Here is a 13,716-nt window from a genome sequence, read left to right as displayed (position 1 = left end):
AGGAAAAAAGAAGCAAGGTACGTTGTTATTTAGGGGCAGAAGGATTCTGCATTGTTGGCATACCCAGCTAACGTGACATAACTTGCCCTAGTGCTGCTGTGGGTTCGGCTTTGCCTGATCCAGGCTGGTAAAGCCTGCACCAGATTCTGGTCTTCAGGCACTGCGAGTATCCCCTTATGACCATTAAGAAGGAAGCAGAATAAAATCAAAGGGAATCAGGAAAAGCTTCCACACTTATTATGAAAACAAATCTGTGCTAGGAAACATGATGCGTATTTCTTTTAATCAAAAGCAGGAAGACATTTGGAGCACTTGGGGCCATCGATTGCCCTCTGGCCCATGGCGGAAGTCCCCAGTGATGTCAATGGGAGCTCTGCACGCGAATAGCGGGGGCATGGAGACGCCTTGGCGTACCACTGCAGGGAGTGTACCAAGAAAGGCTGTGACTGAGCTTTAAAGCCTACTGAGAGCAGCCAGAGTGTTTAGTTGACTCTTATAGAGCACTTCATTGACTTCTCTAGGCGTGAACGTGCATTTCCATTGAAGAAGAAAAAAAGCCAAGCATGGTGTTTTGTGCTTGTTTCCTGTCCCTGCCTTCGGGTGGGCAGGAATCCTGCGAGATCTGAGCCGTACAGCCCCCACTGCCGTGATATTGGCACCAGTCAGTGGTGACACTGTGTCTGCAGACAGCGCCGGTAGTCCCCAGAACAGCTCTTCCTCACACTTGTAATGATCTGGAGATTATGATACAGGAAACTGCTTTGCAAAGCTTGCTGGTTTTGGGCAGGAGCTCTTAATTTTGTGACAAAGATGAATGAGTCTTCGGGGAGTAGTAAATCCGCTTGTCTGGTGATGTTAAGGGGCAGGTGACCTCTTCTGTGGCTTCAGCCCCTGAAACAAAAAAGGTTCTTTTCACCATACTACAAACAGGTTCATTCTTGGTCTTTCCTTGAATCGTACTGCAGAGGAAACGTTAGCCTAACAAGTCCTTAGGGTATTTTTTATTATATACGCATCCTCTATTACTCATAAGTTCCTTTTGCGATCTCAGTGGACATTTAACACCTATTATTAAATAAAGCATTGTGGTTTTCATTTCAGAAAGTTTGTGTAACAGTTTCATTAAACCTCTTTAGGAAAACTTTTTCTGTATCCCGAGGTTCATTTGAGATACTCTACTTTAGGATTCTCCTCAGTATAAATTAGAGCAGAATTTGCTTCTCTTCCTGTTTGACGTCTCAAACAAAAATATTATTGTGTATAATAAGAAAAGAGGTTCCTAAGGGCAGAACAGTTTTATGGCACTGGGAAGTGCAGATCATACTTTTGAAAGAGAAGCAAAAGTAATGTATTTGAAGAACTGCTTGAGTGAACATAGGTCAACATGCAGAAGTCTGGGACCAGAACACTTGAATAAAGTATTACAATTTGAGGTTTTATAAAGGGTCAGTTCTTGCTAGCTTTACTCATTTCTTATCCAAGAAAGATTTCCATTGTTATTTGTAAGATTTTTGACTGAGTGAAAATAATAGGATTTGCCTGAAAAAACATTGGAGGTGTAGATAAGCGCAGAATTAAGATTTGAATGTTCCAAATTTAAGAGTTAAAAACCAAATCTTATGTTAATTTGGAGGCAGAGTATCTGTGATGTGAGTCAAACTGAGCCTTCAAATCTGAACACCTGCAAAGAAGATTTGGAGCTAGAGCCTGTGGCTTGAGACCCTCTTTGTTAAGTGATCCAAACAATAGCAGCAGCAATGTTCCCTGTTCCCAGCACAAGCTATTTATGACAATGCCCTTTGTTAAAAGGATTGTTCGAGGGACGGTAAATTACTCTGCCAAGCTTTAGTTGTTGAGTCGAACAGGAATGAATGTTTTCCTGGCATTTTCATTTACCTTGTCACTTACAAAAGAGACATATAGGTATTGTGATAGTGGAAGAAGAAGAATAATTAACTCTCACTAGTCGGCACTCTCAGGGTTGAAAATCGCAGTAGATTCTTTCTCCTGGTGAAGTCATTATGAGTTTTTTCTATCAATTTCCTTGCAGAGAGCAGAAATATGTCTTGTTTAGGGGTTTCCCGATAAGTGAATTTCAGTCACTTCTGATCTTATTATTTCTTCTGGTGATAATAAAACAGAAATGCCCTGAAATAAGAAACACATCTCTCAGCAGTAGAGATGATGCTGTAATGGCAAAAATGTACTTCACCTCTCCTGCATTTTAAAGGAGATACCAAAGTACTGCTATTGATATTGAGTGATAAATATATTTTCAAATATTCAATAATATTTTACTAAACTTGTTTAGATAAAAGTAAACAGAAGAGTGATTTGAGGACTTTGTCCAGCTTACATTATGGACAGGGTTAGCCAGTTCTTTTAAGACTGTATGCACCATTGCAATTTCCATACATTGTTGTAAGATGCCAGATATTAACATTTTATTTTTTCTTCTCTTGCAGACACAGGCAATCCATTTGTAGAGATGCACAGTGATATACCCAAAATAATACACATGACTGTGGGAAGAGAAATGATCATTCCATGCAGAGTCACAGCACCAAACATTGCTGTTACTTTAAAAAAGGTACCTCAATCCAAACATGCTCTGAAGGTGTTATTGTGGATAACACTCTTGTTTGTTTGTTTGTTTACAACTATTGTAATGCTTTTGAAATATTTCAATAATTTAGTGTTTCTTAAAAAAGTTTCTGAGTGACAGTGTGTTTAGAAATATTTTGACCCTGAGGCTTCATTTCATATCTCACAGAAGGGCTTAATCAAATCTCTTACACTGGGTGGGAGTTTTCTGAAGAAATTAAACTTTTAATACCATTTTATTACATTTTCACTGACAAAGGTTTCTTAAGCCCAGGAAGGAATTTCTTGTTAGGAGAACAGATTTCCTCCCATCTCTTCCCTGGCCTTTTCTCCTCTTTCCTCTGGAACAGCTGGTAAATGAAGTCCCTGGAGAATTGCTGTGGCTGTACAAGGATTTCTGCAAACACAAGATTCTGTGGCTATAGAATCAATAGTAGATGAGGCTTGGCTTTCCATAGGGTGGATATTGTTAAGTGGGAACTTATTTGGGCATTGTATTGTTGCTTCTGAAATGTCAGCATATTCAATTCGTAATTGAGAAAATTCCTGTCAGGTTTCTCTCTTATTAAGCAATATCAAAATAAGGGGGTTTTCTCCTTTTTTGGAGAAGATTGAGACATATCTACTTTCTTTTTTTCATATCAGCTTGCCTTTAGCTTGGGGTTGTGGTGTAAGATGCATCTTTACACCATCAAAACCAGATGTAATACCCTAGGAAGGAGAAAGAGAGGTTGGAGCCAAGTCTTGAAAGAAAGAATTGGTTGCTTACATGTTTTGCATTCCAGGAAAAATAAACGTGTTCCCTAATTCACCACAGAATTTCCTGAAGTATGTAAGCTACAATGCATTACATCATATCTTACTTTATTTGTCATCTGTGACACCCATGTACAAAGATTCCGGCAAGTTTTTGCTCACATAGCAATTCAGAGATGTGTTAAATGCATTTCACAGCTGCAGGCAAACTACTTCTGGAGAGCTGGCAAAAGCTATTCAGTGTTTTCTATTTAGCAATAAAGGAAGAAGTCAGTGTCCCCATAATGCAGTCCTCTGGATCTGGAAAGAAAATCCCAGCATTAGAGTCATTAAATTCTGCATTCTGTATTGCCAGGAAGTAAAAATATGGAATATTTTTTGGTAATCTTCCTCTTCTGAAAGGACTCGTTGGGACAGTTGCATGAGTATGACCTCCAGCATTTTGTTCCTGTGAAGTGCTACTTCTTAGTTTTAGTGGACCAATGTGGGGAAGGTTTATTGTCCATCTTCAATACTACACCTTTTTTTTTTTTTTTTTTTTTTACTAAAACTGCACCTTTACCTTAGTTAGCCCTTCTGAGATACTGTGTTGCTCTACCTTCCAGGCTGTGCGTCTGTACAAATTGTATTCTATAGCATGGCAATCATATACAACATAGGAGGAGTCTTTATCAAGAAGCTAATAAAACAGGGGTCAGGAAATAGAGATGGAGCTTGTCAATTCAAATCCAGCCTTCGGGTCCTGTTATAACCTGTATCTGCAACAACTGATGGCCCTTTCTCTTCTCCATCATATGAAGACCTGTGAAATTAATTTATAGTTTTGACCTAATACTTAATAGACAGATATCCAGAGCCTCTAAAATCATCTTTCCTGTCAATATGATTCTGGCAGCCTCATTCAAGATCCTTAAAATAAGATAAACCTTATTGTAACTAAGGTATGCACTTCTTTTGGCTTCACTTGCTCTTATCTAGTTAAACAGAGAAAGCATCATCTTTTGGTACAATGTTTTGATTCTTCTGTTTACTTTCCTTTTGGATTCATAGAATCATAGAATGGTTTGGATTGGAAGGGACCTTAAAGATCATCTAGTTCCAACCCCCCTGCCATCAGCAGGGACACCTTCCACTAGATCAGGTTGCTCAAACCCTCATCCAGCCTGGCCTTAAACACTTCCAGGGAGGGGCATCCACAACTTCCTTGGGCAACCTGTTCCAGTGTCTGACCACCCTCACAGTGAAAAACTTCTAATATCTAATCTAAATATCTAATCTAAACCTCCCCTCTTTCTCTGTTATAAAGTCAACAATGACATTCACAGGAATAGAGATGAATAAGCTTTGGCCTAAGGAATAAAAAGAGGAAAAAAAGCCCAAGGATGTTGAGAGTCACACACCTGGACAGTCTGAATTCTTAATGATGCCACCTCATCCTTCCCAAATTGATAGAAACATGAAAGAAAAGACAAGCATTAAAAACTCTAATGTACATTTTTACTATACTCAGCTGGCTCTTTCCAATACATTCTGACTCTGGAGACATGGGGAACCACAGCTTGACTATATACTCTTGTCCATATGTATATACCCAAAACCTTGTGGTGGTACTGTGTTAATGCCACCAGGTACCAAAAAGGTTCAGTAATTGGTGCTGAGCAAAGAAGGAGGCACAACCTATACCAAAAGAAACTCAAATCTAGTTTGAAACAAAGTACAAAGAAGGTAAAAGGCCAAGACCGTGCTGGGACTCACAGCAATGTGGTTCATGCAGATAAGTATATAGACAGTAAATTCCATGTTTACTGCAGCTGTCCAACAAATTGATTCTTTGAATGCCTTTCATTATGTGCTGGTACCCATCTGTAAGCTATTATTTTAGCTGAATTTATCCTCTGCTGCTTCAGTGGAAATCTCACTGTTCCAGCACGGTGTTTCTTCATAGGTTTTTTTTTGCTTCTCTCAAATGGATGAGTTTTTTGACAAGGCCCTGAACTACACTGACCCTTCTTTGCATGAGGGATGGACCAGGTGACCTCTAGAGGTCCCTTCAGACCCAAATTATTGTGTGACTCTGGGACCCTCTGTCCTATATCATCTATACAGTCATTATCATGGTGATGTTGTTGTGTCTCTAGGTGGTGGCCTGGAAGCTGGTTTAGGGCAGAGCAAAGTAAATGTGCTTCTGAGAGTGGGAAACAAGTCATCTGAATCAGTGGGGTTGGCAGAGGAGAACAGTGTGGAGAAGAGCTGGGTGAGAAACCAAAGCAAGTAAGGAGAGAGAGTAGAGCTGTGAAGGGCTGTGAGGGTGAGCACCCAGCCACCACTCTTGTTCTCCTCTGAGACAAAATTCTGGTATTTCCACCCTCTGAAAGGGACTTCTTGCAGTATCTTGTTTCCCTGACTTAGCCAGAGACCAGCTGTGTCACAGTGGCCTTTTGCTAGTTGTAGACTTCAGTTTTCTCAAGTATTCCGTACATTAAATTAAAAGTGTCAATTTATGCTTTCCTGTGTGAGTGTGTGCAACTGCTTAGTCTTGAAGCTGCAAAAAGCTGCGTAAAAAGATGTAGCTCTGGCTGGTTTTTAGGGGTGTCAGATGAGTAAACTGTGTAGGCAAAGATTTGCCTCCGGAGCAGGTGAGCCTATTGGATATACAGACAACCAACAAAATTTGGTTTTGCAAAACAGGATCATATTTATGAGCACTTTATTTCCAAGCCTCAGACACTTCCTGAGTGTTTTGGTTACTTTCCCATTCCTGGAGTATAGATAATACAAATCCAGTAATCCGTCAATTAAATAATTAACGTGAAGTTAACGCATTCCCTGGGAAATGTCAGTCTAAGGAGGCTCTGAAGCTCTGACTTGTCTCTTTTTTTTCACGGTATATATGAAAACCTATAGAGGAATGTGCCCAGAAGTAGTTTGGTTTCCACCAAAGCAGCAAGAGGATAAATCCAGTTGAAGCTCTCAAAAGCGTAACTATGAACTATTTAAACCAAAGCCTTGAATATTTGTTTTATTTAGTGCAGGAATGGCAACAGAGCTCTTCGAGTCCAAGATATTGCTGAATGCTAGCCAGCAGGCTGTAATGTAACGGGCTTTACTTGTGTGTGTGTGTGTGTGTGTGTGTGTAACACACACTTTCCCTGTGATTTGCCTGCTTATTATAGTGTTTTATCAGCTGTTGTAAAGATAAGGAATTCTACCGCAGCATTTTGTGCTCTGTAATTATTGTTCATTTGATTCATCATGCACTTCTGTCTGAGGAAGTGGCATGACATGAGTGGTTGTAATCTCGGGGGCAGCTTTCAGTACACGTTAAGCAGGCAGCATTAAGAGTGCCGTGTTTTGGAGGGAAGTTGTACCACGCCAGAAGGTGCCAGGCAGCCACGCTTCTCCCAGTTGTTGGCAGCCACCCGTGCTGGCTTTGGCTGTAAGAAGGAGGGGACTGGCCAGCATACAAGTCCTCTGCTCAAATAAAGTGGAAGAAACTCTGCTACATGCCATCTTTAAAAACATGTTATTTTTACCATAAAAACAAGCTTTATAGAAGTAGAGTCACATGCAGGCTTTGTACTCATGGCTGACCTCTGTGTTATCCACAGTGGCATTTCTTCCATTGATAAGGCATAACAACAAAAACATGATGTGAAAGCAAGAGGTCTTCTCTGAGCTTCAATGCCTATATCATGCTTTGCCTTTTCAGGGTTTTCTTGAAACCTTATTAAAATTAGACTTAAAACTCAAAGGATCCTAATGTAAAATATAATCTTTACTACTGACAAAGTGAATATTTGATCCCACATGGCAATATTTTAGCCTGTATTAGATTTCAGGTCTCAAGTTTAAAAACACCTGACGGCTTTACACTAATTACTTGTTGGGTCCTCAGCTTCAGAAGGATTTACAAGTGCCGGATTTTAAAAATGTACTGAATACTTTTTCTGTGGAAATGTGATGTACTTATTGTTTCAAGGCATCCTTTCAAAATCTCTAGTCAATACGACTTTCCTCATTTGGTATGATCAGTAGTTCTCAATAAAACTGCCCAAGAAAGATTTGTGGCTTTAAAATTTGCACTTCATGTTGCATGTAATGACTTAGAGATGTGTACTCTGCATCCTGTCAGCTTTGGAACAGGCATTTATGTCCTTAACTTTTTTTTTTTTTTTAATAGTCCAGTCCTTTAGATAACATAAATGTGAGAAGCATGATTGAATCCTGGCAGGAATTTGTTAAAGCCACGAAATGACAGCAAATTAAGTCCATTTGTCACCTCCATTGAAAATGTGTATATATGTCTCAGTGGTGAAACCAGGATGCTTAATTGCAAAGGTTGCCAAGGCGAGCACTTTAGCTGCCAACCAGGAGCCAACAGAATAGCAGCCCAAGTGCTGAGGCTAATGATAATGTCAATCTATTGTGTCAAAAATTACATCCTGTTATAAATAATGAAATCTTGGAAACAAATAAAACATTCACATTCTTTTCCCAGATTTTTCCTCTATTTTGTGATGAAAATGTGACTTGAAAAATCTGCATATTTAAATGTCATCCTTTCTACTTTGATTGGCATTTTTTAGGGTTTTTTTTTCCCATTCCTTTTTATTAGGCTGCTTTGATTAGAGAGTGGCATGAGGATGAGCTGTTTTTAAGATGCATGTTTGACACTTCCAGATTCCACGAGAAACCCTAATTCCTGATGGCAAGACAATAATCTGGGACAGCATGAAAGGCTTCAGAATACCTAAGGCAACCTACAAATTCATAGGGCTCCTGAGTTGCGAGACAACCGTCGGTGGACACAAGTATAGCACAAAGTACCTAACACACCGAGAAAGTAAGTAATGTTCTCCACTCCCCATCTTTCAGAAAGCACTCTGCTCTGGTGACGTTATTCACTTTGCTTTCTCTCCATCACATGCAGCCAACACAATTTTTGATGTTCAGTTAAGCACCCCGCGTCTTGTCAAGTTGCTGAAAGGAGAAAGCCTGGCAATTAACTGCACTGTCACTGCAGCCTGGAACACCAGAGTGCAGATGACGTGGACTTATCCTGGAGAGGTGAGTGCTGTGGCTGAAATAAAGAAACTGGGGGTTTCCCATAGACCGCATTGCATCCAGCATCCCAAGAGGAATTTTGCCTCAAAATGCTTGCCGTGGCTCACATTCCATTGTTTTGACCCTTACTGGCATGTCTTTAAAGGTTTATTTTTTCTTTCTGGTGCTTAATTGAATGAGTAAACATGTTTACACAATGCACTCTGGTTATATTGCTTAATCAAGAGGGAACACTAGAACTGTTTCATCTCTGGGAGCTTCTTTTCGACCTGGAGAAACTGTAGAAATCTATCAGCCAGACCCAAGCAGGAGCTCTCTCTTGTGACAAAAAAGAGTTTTCAGCTAGGCTGTCTTTCTCAACACATTCATTTCAAAGACTGGCAGACAGTCAGGCACCCAACTCAAGCATGTTTAGAAAAGATATTTTTTATTTAGCTAGCCAAGATCTCATTTGTTAAGTGTCACATGAACAATCCTCTTGTTTTGACAACTACAGGAATGATCTTGAATGTGCTTCTCCTCCCCCCACATTGGGAGCATCCTCATAAATATTTGTCGCTTCCAGAACAACTGCCAGGGCGTCCGTGTAAAGCTGATAAGAAATTTGACATTATTTTAAGGTTTACAACTCCCATTCCTTTCAGGACAATTTGATTTATGCTGGTGATTCACATCAAGATCATTTATTATGTCACTCATTGTGCCTAATCACAAGCTGAAATTATTATTATATTATATAGGGAAGATTAATGCAATTGTTTCTTGTATACTGTAACCATTTTCCCTGGCATTTTTTTAACCTCAGAAATAAACAACTTAGCAACAAGAAATGCTCCAAATATATTGTGTTGCTCATTGCTGCCTTACCAAACCCTAGCCAGGCACCACGCTTGTGAAATTCTACTTTGTTTTTATTTGGATGGTAACTGAAGGGTGCTCAGTGTTTATAAGACAACAGTGTCCTGGGTTAAATAAACTCTGAGGCCAAAGGCTGAGGAGGAGTTGCAGGAAATAACTCCTCAGACTCACATTATCTTCAGTTCCACCCTGTTATTCCCTTGCCAAATCTAGTCCCTTTTCTGCCTATAGTGTTTCCAGAATTCGCTCCTTCTTGTGTTAATGCCCTCTTCTTCTATATGTCTGCTGCCTATGGACACTGAATCCAGGCACCAAACAATGTGCCAGTGGCTCCAGGGATTTGTACAAGCAATGCTGGACAAGGAGCAATGGGGAGCTGAGCGTGTTGGTATGGCAAGACATAAGAAGGGATGATCTTTGTCTGGAAAGAACTAGTTTGGATGCAAGTACAACTTTGGTGAAGATAAGAATGAATTGCTTTATAATGTTACTTAGAATTTCTATTGTTGACCCTCCAGAAATGTTAGGCATCTTTTGCATGTCTGTGCTGTACAGAGGGATCTGGATGTTTTTATTAAGGTATTGCGGCAGTACAGTAAAATAAAACTCCTAATAATAATGAAATTTATTTGATTAAGCTCTTTCTTGTTCATTTTTGCTTTTATAGACAAGGAAGAGAGGTTCTGTAACACAGCGCATTGACCAGAAGAACACAGAAGCCAATATTTTTTACAGTATCCTTGTTGTTGACAAAGTGCGTGATATTGATAAAGGCCAGTATACCTGCCATGTGAAGAGCGGGCCATCAATCAAAGCTGTTAACACAACAGTCATTGTTTACGGTAAGAAACATTGTAGATTTGTAGAATACTGAATGCTCATGTGCCAAATCCAGTCATATGATAACTTTACATCTTGACCCAGAGTGGAAGTGAATTTATAGCATGTTCACCATGGACAGAAAAAGGAAGGACACCAGAGAGACTATGTGCCTTTTCTTCCATGACTGTTCCATTTGTTGTCAGTAAACATATTAATGTTCAGTTTGATCACTCTTGTCTGTTAAATACTGTGATGATCCTGTCCTCAGTCAGTTCTGGCAGAAGCAATCAGTTAAACTACAGTCTGGAAAAAAAAATCAAACCCAAAAAAACCAACCAACCAAACAAAAAACTCAAAACATATACAAGCTGAATTTATATAGAAAAATCCCACTTCCTCTTCCGTGGTACTTATTAATTGTTTTCTCTGAAAAATGAAGAAGAAATGGATACACTAGCTAACATGGAGCAGGTAGTCACTAGAGCATTTAAGATATGCACAAGGTACTGCAACTCAGTTTGGTGGCAAAACCAGGACACTCAGTAATGTGGTTTTACAGTGGGAGCCTTAAATGAGTTCCCTAGGGTCTGCCTGGGCCTTCTGTGAAATTTGGAAATTTATGGTGTTGTTTCAAATTTATGTGAATTAGGACTTCTGTGCATTGGGACTCTATCAGAAGCTACCTTCTTTGTGGTATCCTCTTACAATTAGGACTATCCAGGATCTTTGGAGCATCATTGTTGTTAAAGACCAAGAGTTTGGTGGGTGTCCTCTATGACTGATGACTCATGGTCAGAATATTGTTTTATTCCATGTTTTCAGTGGTCTACCTTTTCTCTGTCATCTGGAAGTGTGGACTAATCGCCCTATGCTAGTATTCTTAGAGAGTGTTTCAATCCATTTTACCTATTTAAACCCTGGACTAAGTCACTGGGGACATAGGATGAATCATAATACCCACTTATATTCTTAAGTAGATAAGCTAAAGCTGTCAGAAACTGAGTTTTAGATTAAAATTAAAGTCAGAGAAGCTGAAACTGTTGAAGCTAGCCTGTAAACCCTTATATTCACATAAGCAGCCCCATCCATGGGATACTGATATTAGAAAGAGCCTGTGTGAATAAGGGTTTGCAGAATCCAGGTTGTGTCTTTACAACTTGACTTGTGTAATTAAACTACTGATTTATCTTGTGCATGTTGTTTTCAATGTACTTGGCAAGTGTGATTGAATATTGCACTTGTTTAATAGGTAACCAACATCCTTATGCAGTTCATAATGTGAGTAAATATTGCACCATAGTTACTATCAAAAGGACACTCAAACCATTTTTAATGTTTCAAATAGATTTTTTTGCTCAAATGCAGTTTGGAGGGGAAAAAATATATTTTATCATGTATTATACAAATATTGTGTTTTCTTGCCTCTGGTAAAACCCATGAACTTGCCAGAGAGTTTGAAACATGGGACAGTACAACTGGAAAAGAAAAAATTCCAGCAGGTTGAGATTGTTCCAATGAAGTGATAAAGTTTTGTTTGTTTGATGAAACAGCTGTTTACCAGTGATAAAGAAAGTTTCTGCCTTTTCCTTTGCTGTTCCTCTGAAGGACCCTTAAATCCTCTCTGGCAGAATATTTTCTCTTGGAATATTCATTGATTCTTGGCCTTTGGGAGTGGAAGGGTCATCTGCTCATCTAGTTCAGCTTCCTATGTACCACAGACCACCTTATCTCTTGTGTTGAAACTAGTGCATTTTTTTCTGACTGAAGCATAATGTGAATTTGCCTAGAGCATATCTTCTCCAGGCAGATTTCTGGCCTGGGAACTGTGTCTCAGTTTCTTGTATATTTGTGGTATTCTTCTCTATGTTTTATAGATCTCCAGGAAGTTAGGCTTTATTCTTGCTGTTGCCATGTGGGAACACCAAAATTATTAAAGCTAATTTTTATCTGGATTCCTGCTCTCTTTAGTAAAATGACTTACTTTGTAGGCTTAAAATCAGTAATATAGGTGCACTCTTTTTCTTCTGTTTAAGATAAAATGTTCATTAACTTGAAGCGTCGAAGAAAAACTGCGCTGGAGGCTGTAGCTGGAAGAAAATCCTATCGTTTGTCAATGAAAGTGAAGGCATTTCCCTCTCCAGAGGTGATATGGTAGGACAACAGTTACTTCCACGTATGCATGCTGGACAACTTCTTAGACAAAAAGTAATATTTTCGTAAAGTATTCAAATAAGACCCCTTGAAATGGCAACAAATTGGAGATAATACAGCTGTAGAGTTTTATTGGAAGTTTCAGGGTTGTCCCAGGTTTTAACAATTGCTAAGAAAATTGTTCCCATTTTGCAAGTGCAAAAAAGGAGGTCTGGAAAGTTTAAAGCTCAGATCTTCAAATATGTTAGATATGTCTCATATTGAAATCAATGGACTCTCTACCAACCTTGACTGAAGTGTTGCATCCAGCTTCACTCAACCCTCGATATGAGACCTGAACTTTTCAGACAATAGGAGAAAGAAAATAAGATTTTCATGAAAGTGACTGAATTGAGTCATACAGACATACGCTGTTAGAAAAGCAATGAAAGTTGGTTTTATTACACGATGATCTTCAGTTTGTAGATTTACTTTAGTGACTGGAGCGTTCCCTTTGGCTCGTGTATACTGTGCTAAGAAATCTACTGAACAGTTTTTTGTATTAACCCAAACCACTGTTACATAGAACAATGTTATCTATTCATGACCTCAAGGGGTTTTTTTGTTTAAATCATTTTAAATACCAGTAGCTCTGGCTCAATTCATTGCACTTTAACAAAGGGTCTGTGACAAGACTGATTAAGAAAACAAACCCTACATACATGAACAGTGAGAGTTGGTGTTACTCACAGCCAGAAATTACTTTTACTCCAAACATTATATTTTGTTTTACAAACCCCTTACATTTATAGCTCCACTTGGAAAATTAACAGGAGAAAGTGGAGCTGATGCTAGCCATTTATATTGTAATTTCTGTTTCTTTAATTGTTGGACTTGTTGACTACACACATAGATCCAACAATTCTGAAATACAAAAAATTCCATTTAAACAAGAATATCCATTTATTTATTTATTTATCACTGTGAGGTTGGTCAAACACTGGAACAAGTAGTTCAGAGAGGCTGTGGAGTCTCCATCCTTGGAGACAGTCAAAACCAGACTGAAAATGGTCTTGGGCAACCTGCTGACCTTGCGTTGACCAAGGAGTTGGACTAGGCGATCTCCAGAAGCTCTTTCCACCTCAATTATTCTGTGGTTCTCTAAAATATAGATACGGTGAAATGCCTAAATCCATAGTCCTTAGACCCATTTTTTACTGCTCCTCTAATACCTGTAAGAATTTTCTGTAAATACTTACTAAAACCTGTGAATCATTTTAATCAAGTCAATCATCATAGTGAAACTCTGTTGTACTCTCCTACGAACATCATGTAAACCTTCATACAGCAACCTACCAAAATGTGCTTTATGCTGTATTTTAGACTTTGAAGAAAAATGTTGTGCTTCTTTAGGAGTCTGTTTGTGAGCAACAGTACTTTCTATCTTGATTTTCTGTTATCTTTAAAAACATTCACTTGATA

General features: G+C 39.0%; 1 protein-coding gene across 1 annotated transcript in view; it reads left to right on the top strand.

The window, feature by feature from the left end:
* The window catches only part of LOC104525064 (vascular endothelial growth factor receptor 1-like), a gene marked incomplete at its 3' end in the record, with an annotated part of 45,026 nt that overhangs the window by 10,316 nt on the left and 20,994 nt on the right, over positions 1-13,716 (top strand). Inside the window, exons 4-8 of the mRNA XM_010168119.2 lie at positions 2,466-2,590; positions 8,041-8,203; positions 8,291-8,427; positions 9,950-10,124; positions 12,138-12,255. Coding sequence (XP_010166421.2) covers positions 2,466-2,590; positions 8,041-8,203; positions 8,291-8,427; positions 9,950-10,124; positions 12,138-12,255 — 718 coding nt within the window. The remainder of the gene's footprint in view (positions 1-2,465; positions 2,591-8,040; positions 8,204-8,290; positions 8,428-9,949; positions 10,125-12,137; positions 12,256-13,716) is intronic.

This window comes from Antrostomus carolinensis, unplaced genomic scaffold (assembly GCF_000700745.2).
Source record: "Antrostomus carolinensis isolate BGI_N321 unplaced genomic scaffold, ASM70074v2 scaffold18175, whole genome shotgun sequence".
NCBI classification, from domain to species: Eukaryota; Metazoa; Chordata; class Aves; order Caprimulgiformes; family Caprimulgidae; genus Antrostomus; species Antrostomus carolinensis.
The sequence above is the reverse complement of the archived record's forward strand: the minus strand, read 5'-3'. Positions and strand labels throughout refer to the sequence as shown.